Source organism: Arachis ipaensis, chromosome B6 (assembly GCF_059453495.1).
Source record: "Arachis ipaensis isolate K30076 ecotype BB chromosome B6, ASM5945349v1, whole genome shotgun sequence".
NCBI classification, from domain to species: Eukaryota; Viridiplantae; Streptophyta; class Magnoliopsida; order Fabales; family Fabaceae; genus Arachis; species Arachis ipaensis.
In genome coordinates, this window is record NC_142441.1 from 127,367,453 (window position 1) to 127,379,726 (window position 12,274).

The window sequence follows — 12,274 nt, forward strand, 5'->3', positions numbered from 1 at the left end:
TTTTTCCCTCAGCATCAAAACGACGCCGTTTGGTGGCTTTTGGGAAAACCAGCACTTGTAAAAACCCGGCCAGTTTGGCGGTTAAACACCAGTTCGATCGATTTTTTATCGTTTTTTGCAAAATATTTTTAGGAATGGACCGGACTGGTTAGATGACCGGTTTTTTACTAACCCAATTAAACCAGTCGGTCCGGTTCGATTTTCAAAACCTTGATTAATAATTTTCATCAACAATGCATGACGTAGAATGTTAATTGACAACATACAAGACACCTAGCATGTCTAATTGAACTATAACTAAATATGTTTATGAAAATCTCTGAATTTAGTCTACTTTTTTAATTACATAAATCCTAATTCAAGACAACCTTGAAACTAAATTGATAAATTTTTATAAATATATCTAGTCAGTATCTAATTGAATATGTTATATGTTATGTATACTGTCAATTATCATTCTACATCATGAATTATTGACAAAAACTGTTAATAAAGTGATTGAAAAATAAATCTGATTAATTTGTAATATTTAAAGAACTAATTTGATTAAAAATATTTAAAAATAAATTTAAAATAATTTATTTTTTGTAAACTAATTTAATCATTAATTTATTAATTTTAATTAATTTTATTATTTTTTTTTAAAATTTGGCAGACTAACTTCTCACTCTTTCTTGCTTTCTTTGATGTGAGACTAATTTCATACACTTCTCATACTTGTAACATTAACAACAAGTGCGAAAGTTTTGAGTTTTTGTATTGAAATGTATGGTATTTAGATAAGGTAACATGCATCACAAAAAGCTATAATAATTGTATTAGATTAAATTTAGAGTCATTGAAAAGAAAAATTCGATTTATAAACTTTTATGTTAATCACATTTTTCAGTTTTAACAATTTTAGGTAAAAATTCACAACCAAATTTTGATAATAAAAATATTTTGTATGCAATTCTGATCTCTTTATGCTTATTAACTTGAATTAGAGAGTCAAACCATACGGTCCAACAGCATTAAAAAGTTAAGATATAGAATTTTAAAATAACATGCATTTTTTTTGGAATTAAAACGCGCTCAACACAGCACAGTGGAGCAACTTGAGTCAAGAACATAAGTAAATCTCAAATTACAAACATTACTAACAACCCCAAGAGTTGTATCAACCTCTCGTCATCTTCGGCATTGCCATCAACAACCAAAGGGAGCACCACCAAGTCACTCATCAGAGAACATGAAGGACTTGTTGATTATTTCGACGACTCCTGAGCCATGGTTATCGAAAACTTGATCATTCCTCTCTAGCCAAATTGCCCAAATGACAGTAAAGAATCCAACCAACCACCTCTTTCTCTCAAACTTTCTCTGTGCCGCATGCGTCCAACTCTCAAAGTGTTGCTTCAGTGTACCTGGTATGGTCCATGACCTTCCAAGGGCGAACAGCCACGCGCTCCACACCTGCCAAGTGATCTCGCAACCAATAAACAAATGAAAAGCGGACTCAACAGCCTTACTGCATAAAGCACACATATTATCACTCTGACCAATAACACCTAGTTTGGATAGTCGTTCTTTAGTACTCACCCTCTCAATCAACACAAATCAAGTAAACAGTTCAACCCTGTGCGGGACGAAGCCCCTCCAAACAGCACTAGTAAAGCTATAGCTCGTTATTTCCTCCAGGCGGACCGCTTCTTGCATCACCTGTATAAAGAATTTAGTCGAGAAAATACCAGTTCTATCAAATTTTCAGATGACCCTATCCTCTCTCTCAGTTGATAGCTTTACTGTCAGTAAGATCTCATGGAGTTGGTTCAAAAGCTCCAGTTCCCATTGAAACAGCGGTCTCCTCCACTGGAAGCTCCATATCCACTCTAATCAATCTCAAAACCCACAGTCCCCAATAACATATCTTTTAAGGTTTGAGATCGAGAACAGTCTTGGAAACATCTCCTTCAAGACCCCACTAGGTAGCCAGACATCTTCCCAAAATCGAGTTGTTCTGCAATTCCCTACGTCCATTGACAGGCCTCTGATCATCTTCTCCCTTATCTGTGGTTCCTTTATTCGAAGCTGACATATATCCTTCTAGGGCCCCCCTCTTTGAGGCATAGGCTGCCCACGCAGCATCTCAGCAGGGCTCATGCTATTACAAGAACACAATACTTTCTTCCATAAGGGGCAGTCCTCTTTCAAAAATCGTCACCACTATTTAAACAGAAGGGCCGTATTCCGAAGCACTGCATCTCCCACTCCTAACCCACCCGCCTTTTTCAGAGCCATCACTACCTCCCATCTCACAAGTGGCATACCGGTCCTCCCCTCCTCTTTACTCCACAAGAACAGTCTTTGTAAGGCTATCAACTTCTCCGCTACAGCCTTAGGCAACTTGTACAAGCTTAGATAGTATATAGGCAAGCTGTTAAGAACAGATTTTATGAGAACCAACTTACCCACTTTATTGAGAGTCTTGGCTTTCCACAGACTAAGCTTTTCTTCCACCTTATCAATCACTGGTTTCCATGGCTTCACTAGCCTCGAATTCGCTCCCAAGGATATGCCAAGATACCGAACAGGGAGGGAGGCCTCCTTACATCCTAGCAGGCGACACATCTTCCGCCCCCAACGCTGTTCACAATTAATCGGAATGAAACTGGACTTCTCAAAAATAATGTTCAACCCAGACATCAGTTCGAAGCAGCGGAGAAGACGCTTGTAATTCCGTATAGTCTCTTCCTCTAGAGGGCAAAAGAGTATAGTGTTGTCTGCAAACTGTAGATGCGATAATTCAATGTGATCTCGTCCCACCAAGAGTGGACATATGCGCCCATTCCTCACCGCCTCTCCAATCATCCTATGAAGAACTTCAACAACTAGGACAAATAGAAAGGGAGACAAAGGACCTCCTTGTCGTAGTCCCCTCTCTATTTTGAAAGGTTTAGTATGAGTTCCATTAACAAGAACTGACATAGACGTAGAACATACACACTCCTTAATCCACTCTCGCCACCTATGTCCAAAGCCCATCTTCTGCAGCACTATATCCACGAAACTCCATCTGACCCTATCATACGCTTTTTGGAAATCCAATTTAATTATTGCTGAGCTCCTTTTTCTTGACTTCAACCACTGTACAGTTTTACAAGCTATCAAAGCCCCGTCATGGATTTTCCTGCCCTATACAAAAGCACTCTGAGTCTCGCCCACTAGTCCTGGCATCACATGCCTCATCCTCCGGACTAGCACCTTAGATATGACCTTGTATACATAGCCCACCATACTAATCGGCCGAAGGTCCTTAATTTATGTGGCTCCAACAAATTTCGGTGCCAACGCCACCCAGGTGTCGTTAGAGCCCCTTGGCAGCATAGCTGAGTGAAAGAATCCCAACACTGCTTCCGTGAATTCCCTCACAACTTCTGCCCAACATTTCTTGATAAAATTCATGTTATACCCATCGCTCCCTGGTGCTTTTGATGACTCACAATCCCACACTGCAGTCTTTATTTCTTCAGCACTTGGTATCCACTCTAGCTCTGCTGCCTCCTCTTCAGTTATTTGCCTTACCAGCCCATCCTGAAATCCCATATTTGGTGCTGTCTCCTGATGGTACAAGTCCTTATAGAAATCCCTTATAGCTACCTTGATCCGGGCTTGATTCCTCACTAATCTTCCATGGAGTCTTAAGGCATCAATCCGATTGTTCCTCCTCCAAGCTGAAGCAATATTGTGAAAGTAACTAGTGTTTTTATCTATCTCCTTAGCATGTCTAGATCGTGACATCTGCTTCCAATAAATTTCCTTTCTGACATACCATTTCTTGCAAGAACTTACAAACGCCTAATATGCAAAACAAATTTTAAGACTCATTAACTTTGGCATGTAAATTAGCATTTTCGAACCCATTTGGCCTATTCTAGGACTGGAGCAAGAGGAAAAAAGGGCTAAAAGGCAGAGAGAATGAAGGCAACTACTCATTAGATACTTTTTGGATGTTTTTTGTTTATGTTAGTTTAGAGAGAAATAACAAAAGATAAGATGAAAAATAATAACAATTATACAATCCGATGTTCCATATATCCTATTAGAAAAAATATTACAAAATTAGGTAAAAATTTACCAGTAGTCAATTTCACATAAAACTGTTTTTAGATTATTGACACGTGTTATTTGGTTTTGTTAGGGAATCATTAGAATCAAATTAGATCAATTAGCATCGTCTATATTTATATAGCATATATGTACATTAATTATAGGATTCTATGTCTTTATTACTTTGATTCATTTAGCACCTATAAATACCCCTTGTATATTGTACCTTTCAACACACTCAATAATACACTTTTCAGATTACTCTCTCAGTCTCTGGTTTCTACCATGGTATCAAGAGCCTAAAGTTTTTTTTTTTCAATGAATTTTTGTTCATAGCCCTTCTTATTTTTCTCCTCCGACCGTTCCTCTTTTTTCTCGTTTTTCGATATGTTTTCGACGCTTTGGTTCGTCTCCTCCGGCATTGCTTTCCAACGCCGCCAAGATCGCCGCCATCTGCCACCAGACGCGCCGTCACGCGCCACCGGAAGTTTGCTGTCCACCTCCATTGTTTCTCCTTCCAGAAGCTTCAGTAGCCGTTAGATCTTGGCGCTGATCGGACGTTCCTCCCGCTGCCATGTGTCGCACAAAGCTCCTTGGTTGACCCGCGCGCAACTTGGCCTGACCCGACGTTGACCCGCGTCCAGCTCACTGCCAGCGTGTCTCTCTTGCTCCTCTCCGGTGCCGCCACGTGTCTTCGCTTCTCTGATGTGGCGCTGACGTCACTGCTGACATGGCACTGATGTGGCGCTAACGTGGCGGACAAGCGGGACCCTCTCTAAGATTTTTTGGTGAGCTCTTTCCGATTCCGCACCCTGTTTTCTCGTTTTCTGCCCTGAATTTGCAGTTTTCTTCTTCATTTTGCTATTTCTTCTATTACTATGGAAAAACCGGATGTCTTTCAGCCTATCCCTGTTATCCTTAATGGCTCCAACTATGCACATTGGGTTGAAGCTATGCGAGGATTTCTTAAAGGGTGAAAATTATGGCGATATGTGACTGGTGATATTGCCTGTCCTGTTAAGCCAACTGTGACTGACATATCCAAAGATGGTGCCTCCAAATCCAAGGAGGATGCTGAGAAGGAGAAGGACTATGCAGAGAAATTAGAAGATTGGGATAGTAAAAATTATCAGATTATCACTTGGTTCCGCAACACTTCTACTCCTAGCATTCATTTCCTGTTTGGCCATTTTAAAACTGCTAAAGAGGTATGGGATCATTTGGCGGAACGTTACACTATCTCTGATCTCTTTCATCAATACCAACTGCTTAAGGAACTTCATAGCCTTAAGCAAGAACGTGGCCAAGCAATTTTTGATTTTCTTGCTCAGATGGAGATTATTTGGGATCAGTTGACCTCTTGTGAGCCTGTTCTTAAAGATCCCACTGATGCTAAGGCATATGAGGATTATCGGAACCGGACACGTCTCATCCAATTTCTGATGGCACTTACTGATGACTATGAGCTGGCCAAGGCTTCTCTTCTTCATCAGAATCCCTTGCCTAGTCTTGAAGATGCTCTTCCTCGTCTTAAGTCTGAAGAAACGCGCTTGGGATTGCTTCGTTCTAAAAGTGAAACTGTCTTTGCTGCCACCGACAGAAAGGGCAAAATCTGTCGCAACTGTAATCGGCCTGGGCATTCCTTCTCCGACTGTCCTTCTATTGAATGTCGTAAGTGCAAACAAAAAGGCCACATTGGCTCCAACTGCCCGAAACTGTTCTGCCATTATTGTAAGCTCTCGGGTCACTTGATTGCTACTTGTCCTACTCGACCACCACGCTCAGATCAGAACAAGTATCAAACTCGTCCCAACAACTCTCCGCATGTACCTGCCTCTACTGCTGCTGCTGCTACTGAGTCCACCTCTTCCACATCTCTCAACACACCTTCTGTCTCTCCATCAGATATTGAAACCCTTCTTAGGCAACTTCTCTTCTTTTCTGGTAATATCCCTGCTACTCTTTCCACCCCTCTAGGTAATTCTAAATGGTATTTTGATTCTGGTTGTTTCAATCATATGTCTCCTTTGCGTCATCTTTTTTCGTCGTTGTCTCCCACTACAAATGCACCTTCTATCAACACTGCTAATGGTTCCCTCTTGTATGCAACACATCACGGGGCTATTTCACAGTCCAATATTCATCTTTCTGATGCTTATTTTATTCCAAAATTAAATTTTAATCTTATCTCTGTCGGTCAGCTTGTTGAACTTGGTTTTGATGTCATTTTTTCTAATTCTGGTTGTCGTGTGTAGGATCGTCGGACGGGAAAGATCATCGGGCTGGATGTAAGGTCGGACGCTTATTTGAGCTCGAGAACCTTCATGTTCCCTCTACAAATCTCTGTGCTGCTTCCTCTCCATCTACTCTTCACTTGTGGCACCGTCGTCTTGCCCATAGCTCCTTAGAAAAATTACGTCCTCTTCTATCTTCGGGTGTTTTAGGTCAAGTTCAAAATGAGTCTTTAGATTGCATTTCTTGTCGCACTGCAAAACAACCTGCCTTATCCTTTAATAATAATTCCTCTATTGCATGCTCTCCTTTTGATCTTATTCATTATGATGTTTGGGGCCCCGCTCCCACCGCTTCTATGGGAGGGGCTCGATATTTTGTCATCTTTATTGATGATTATTCACGTTTTACTTGGGTCTATTTGATGACTAATCATTGTGAGTTGTCTCAGATTTATATTAACTTTGCCACTATGGTTCGAACTCAGTTTTCAAAGGTCATTAAAATTCTCAGACGTGATAATGCTATGGAATATCGTGACTCCAAACTTTTAAATTTTCTCGCTGAACAGGGTACTTTGTCCGAGTTTTCTTGTCCTGGTACCTCTCAACAAAATGGTAGAGCTGAGCGTAAACACCGTCATATTCTTGACTCTGTCCGTGCGATGCTTATTTCCTCTTCCTGTCCTAAGCGTGCTTGGAGTGAAGCTGTCCTCACTGCTATTCATGCTATCAATAAACTCCCTTCTTCTGTTCTTCGTAACACTACTCCCTTTGAGCATCTTTATCATACTTCTCCCGATTACAGTTCTCTCCGTGTTTTTGGTTGTGTATGTTTTGTCCTTCTTCAGCCTCATGAACATAATAAGCTTGAACCTCGGGCTCGCATGTGTTGTTTTCTTGGTTATGCTTCTGAACATAAGGGTTATCGTTGTTGGGATCCTATCTCTCGCCGTATTCGTATATCTCGTCATGTTGTCTTCTGGGAGCATCACATGTTCTCTAGTTTTTCCTCTTTTGAGTCCATTCCTTCTACTCCGTCACCGTTTTTTACTAACCCAAACATTGATCTCTTTCCTAGTGATGATACTACAGGGTCTACCCCAAGTCCACCCCTCGAGGCTCCTGATCCTCCACCTTCTCCATCTCCCGATGATTCCAGTCCGGACGGCGATCCCGCTCCTAGCATCATGCCTCCTCCTCCCACTCGTTCTTCTAGGGTAAGGAATCCACCTCTTCATCTTCTTGATTATCATTGCTTTTCTACTATTCTTCATCAACATGAACCTAAGTCATTCAGAGAAGCCTCCACAAATCCAAATTAGCAACAAGCAATGTAGGAAGAAATACAGGCACTTGAAAAAGTACACACTTGGGATTTGGTTGATCCTCCTTCTGATCAGGAAGTTGTGGGCAGTAGATGGGTATACAAGATCAAGACTCGCTTTGATGGCTCTATTGACTGTTATAAGGCACGCTTGGTTGCTCAAGGTTGTACGCACGAGTATGGTATTGATTATGAAGAGACTTTTGCTCCTGTTGCTCGCCTTACGTCTGTTAGAGCTCTCCTTGCCATTGCTGCGGTTGAAAGATGGTCACTCAGTCAGATGGATGTGAAGAATGCATTTCTTAATAGGGATTTGAAAAAGAAAGTCTATATGAAACCACCTCCAGGATATCCTTGTCCTTCCAGTAAGGTTTGTCTCCTTCGCAAGGCACTTTATGGACTTAAGCAAGCTCCTCGTGAATGGTTTGACAAGTTCAGCACTACCATATGCAGTCTTGGTTTTATTTCTAGTCCTCATGAGAATGCGCTTTTCATTCGTAAAAGCGAACGTGGAGTTGTTCTTCTACTTTTGTATGTTGATTACATGATCATTACTGGAGATGATGTTGATGGTATCTCTAATCTCAAGGCCTCACTTCACCGTACCTTTGAGATGAAGGATCTTGGTTCTCTCAGCTATTTTCTTGGTCTCGAGGTCATCTCCACAGATGATGGCATTTATCTCTCTCAGGCCAAGTATGCTTCAGATCTTCTTGCTCGTGCTAGGATTACAGATAGTTGCACTGAGTCTACTCCTCTTGAGCCTAATGTTCGATTTACCCCTATGGATGGGGCTGTTTTGGATAATCCGACACTTTATCGACAGTTAGTTGGAGGTCTCGTCTACTTGACTATCACCCGACCAGACATTGCCTATCCAGTTCATTTTCTCAGCCAGTTCTTGTCAGCTCCTCGTACTACTCACTATGCGGCAGTTCTTCGCATTCTTCGGTACGTCAAAGGCACTCTATTTCATGGCCTTTATTTTTCTGCCCATTCCTCTTTGACCCTTCAGGCATACTCTGATGCTAATTGGGCTGTTGATCCCACTGATCGTCGTTCTACTACTGGTTACTGTTTGTTTCTTAGCGACGCTCTCATCTCTTGGCGTGCTAAGAAGCAAACATTCACTGCTCGCTCAAGAACAGAAGCTGAGTACCGTGCCCTCGCTGACACCACTGCTGAGGTTATCCCGGTTCGTTGGCTTCTCGAAGATCTGGGTGCTCCTCAGTCGTCCCCTACTGATATTTTTTGTGATAACCGCAGTGCTATTCAGATTGCCCATAATGATGTGTTTCATGAACGCACCAAACACATTGAGATTGATTGTCACTTTGTTCGGCAACGTATCCTTATTGATGCTGTTCGTCTCATTGCTGTTGGGAAACTGGATCAGACTGCTGATATCTTCACGAAAGCTCATCATCCGACTCGCTTTCGGATTTTGTTATCCAAACTCAAGTTGGTATCTTTAGCTCCCACTTGAGTTTGAGGGGGGATGTTAGAGAATCATTAGAATCAAATTAGATCAATTAGCATCGTCTATATTTATATAGCATATCTGTACATTAATTATAGGATTCTATGTCTTTATTACTTTGATTCATTTAGCACCTATAAATACCCATTGTATATTGTACCTTTCAACACACTCAATAATACACTTTTCAGATTACTCTCTCAGTTTCTGATTTCTAACAGGTTTGATAAAAAAATCAATTTATTTTATATAAATATTTTTTTAAAAAAATCTGTTTGAATAGATCAAATAACCACCTTTTATTTTTTTTCAATTCTTTTTACGTATTATCCCTACATGATGAATTTGGTAAGTTTTTCTTCATCTTTTTTGACTAAATTTCTTTTTTAAATTTATCTTTTATTTTTATTTATTTAATTCTCATTAAATATATATATACAGATTGTTTGAAAAAGTAAAATTTGGTATTCTTGAAAAAAATAAAATTCACGCTTTTTTGTCTATATAGGAATAATAAAATTCACGTTTTTTTGTCTATATAGGAATGGCAAAGGAGAAAAAATTAGGAATTGAAAAGGAAAGAAAAAAATTAGGATTCACATGGAAGGAGAAACCGAGCTTGCGATACGAACAAAAGGTTATAAATGGTATTATCTTTTTTCTGTTTCGTCCTAAACATCAAATAGTGTGATGAGATGAACAATTACGTATTTATTAAATGATTTTCATCATTCACAGAGAATTGAATAAAAACAAAAATTAAAGAATATATTTGATGAGGCCTGCTACACATACAAGTCTTTTTGACTTACAAGTCTTACAAGTTGCTACACACACCATGTATTCTTCTTCTTCTTCTTCCTCTTCCTCTTCCTCTTCCTCTTCCTCTTCCTCTTCCTCTTCCTCTCCTTCTCCTCCTCCTCCTCCTCCTCCTCCTCCACGCAAACGATTACAGAAATACACCCAAAGGATTATAGAAATACACCCAAATGGTTACAAGAATTCACCCAAACGATTATAGAAATATACCCAAAAGATTACAGAAATACACCCAAAGGATTACAAAACTACACCCAAAGGATTTAAGAAATACACCCAAAATTCTTGAAGTACACCTTATGCATAATTCAGAACTCTTTCTCTTTCTCTTTCTCCTCCTCATCTTCTGCTGCTTCTTCTTCTTCAAAAATGATTTCAGAACTTGATGTCAAAAAACAATGGAAATCGAGAATAACAAAGAAAGAAAATAGAGAGAAAAGCACGTAAATGAAGAAGAAGAGGAAGATGAAGAAGAAGAACGTGCAGCAATAAGAAGAAGAAGGAGAAAGAGAAGGCAAGAAACGAAAGAAAAGAAGAAGAAGAAGAGGAAGAGGAAGAAGAACCTGCAACAAGAAGAAGAAGAAGGAGAAAGAGAAGGAGAAAAGAAGAAGAAGAAGAAGCACGTTTTGAGCGTTAGTTTTAATTGGACTTGTAAGGCTTACAAGGCTTAATCACTTGTATGCGAAGAATTACTCATATTTGAAATACGAATTTTGATTAAGAAATATGAATAAGAAGAACATATCCAATTAAAAGTTTGAGCTTAGTTCTGAAAAATTGGAAGAGAACGAATTTTAATAGCGTAACAAAGAAGAAGAGAATAAAAGTATCTGTTTAGTCCAATTTAAATTAATTTTTTTTAATTAAACCATTTGTATATAATAAATTAGATTTTTTTTCAAGACACAAAAAAAAAACTAAATTTTTTCAAACCAAATAATAATACGTCTTAGTCTGCCATTTTTGGAGAGTTAAATAGGTCAATTAGTTCATTAGTTTGCTTAAGTAAGTATCAAGGTTCGAATTATATTTTGTGTATGCACCAACTCATTGAAAAGTGACAAACCTTTAAATGAAGTTTCGATCTACAACGAATTAATCTTGGTTTGTCAAGTTAAAAAATACCGTGAGAAACAAAAAAAAAATACCAATCTAACCAATTGTGACTTATTTGTTATTTTTATTGTAAAACTCTCTAAATTATAAATAAAATCGCTACTAAATTAAATATTTAATGTATTTTTTAACAAAAAAATTATGCTGTTTATAACAAAGTCGAAAACGTTGTTTTGTTTTTTTTTTTTTTTTAATTAAGGATCACATTGGCCTTCTTATAGATGAACACAGACTGGATTGAAAATTTACTGGATAAAATACTAATGAATTAAAATAATAATAATAATTTAAGTCATAATTAATATTTTATAATATAAATAAATAATATTTTATGTCATAATTTAGAAAACACTCTATTTAAAAGATTCTACGAAGAATATTAAATGATTAGTAGAATTTATTATTTTTAATTAATAGTTAATTATTAATATTTAAAAATATAAACTAAAAATATATTATTAAATTATTATATTAAAATAATTGAATTGATAACTAAAAATACTGATAAAAAATAAGAGATTGTGTGAGGTTTTAAATTTTTTTAAAATTTTATTATTAGATAATAATTTGTCAAAAAATTATTCCTAAGATTCTCATGGCTCCTAGTTTCAAATCTAAGGCGACATTGTTTTGACACATCAATACATAATGTACCGGACACTGCTGGCGCAGGGGACTAACAGCAATCGTAGATAGCACATCAACTTCCATCGCTGGAGATTCGCGCCATTATCTTACAATTGATATTTAAAAATACAAATTAATCAATACTATTAATCTAGTATTATCCACTCACATTGAAATGATTGATGATACTATTATTAACGTTAAGTCCGTATCACTGATTTAAATTTAAATTTGAAACACAAGACCTAGTCAAAAAATGGAATCACTGATTATGAGGTTACAGTTTACAAAAGTTGCAATCTGCTGTACTGACTAATAACTTTGACCCCTAACACAGTGTACGCGGAATATTTGCAATATGAAGGAGCATAATGACCCTTGTGCTAAAGGTGTAAAGAATCTGAATTATTGTAAAGATGCTTAAATTGGGTCTAATTATTTGTAACAAAAGTTGAAGAAAGAAAAAGGCTACAGAATTTATCATCACTTTATGTGGAATAACAGGTAGGAAGGTGTAATTTACTGTTGGTTGATATACTATATTTTTTCTTTTTTGTTTACCAAGTTTTGCTTTTCAATTTTGAT

At 38.0% G+C, this 12,274-nt stretch overlaps 2 protein-coding genes across 2 annotated transcripts; one reads left to right on the forward strand and one right to left on the reverse strand.

Annotated features, from left to right (window-relative positions):
- Positions 1–3,300: 3,300 nt before the first annotated feature.
- LOC148562674 (uncharacterized) lies at positions 3,301–3,780 on the reverse strand. Its single transcript, XM_088490954.1, has one exon. It carries the CDS (start codon positions 3,778–3,780, stop codon positions 3,301–3,303), a length of 480 nt encoding a protein of 159 aa, XP_088347080.1.
- Positions 3,781–4,967: 1,187 nt separating this feature from the next.
- Positions 4,968–6,344, forward strand: LOC148562675 (uncharacterized). The gene is made up of 2 exons (XM_088490955.1): positions 4,968–5,033; positions 5,112–6,344. Exons 1-2 carry the CDS (start codon positions 4,968–4,970, stop codon positions 6,342–6,344), a joined length of 1,299 nt encoding a protein of 432 aa, XP_088347081.1.
- The last annotated feature ends 5,930 nt before the right edge of the window (positions 6,345–12,274 follow it).

Excerpts from the sequence above, each read along its gene's own strand:
- LOC148562674 (XM_088490954.1), bottom strand. The coding sequence starts at position 3,780 with ATGTCACGATCTAGACATGCTAAGGAGATAGATAAAAACACTAGTTAC.
- LOC148562675 (XM_088490955.1), top strand. The coding sequence starts at position 4,968 with ATGGAAAAACCGGATGTCTTTCAGCCTATCCCTGTTATCCTTAATGGC. Across the intron at positions 5,034-5,111 it reads GCTCCAACTATGCACATTGG|CCAACTGTGACTGACATATC; the intron begins GTTGAAGCTATG and ends TGTCCTGTTAAG.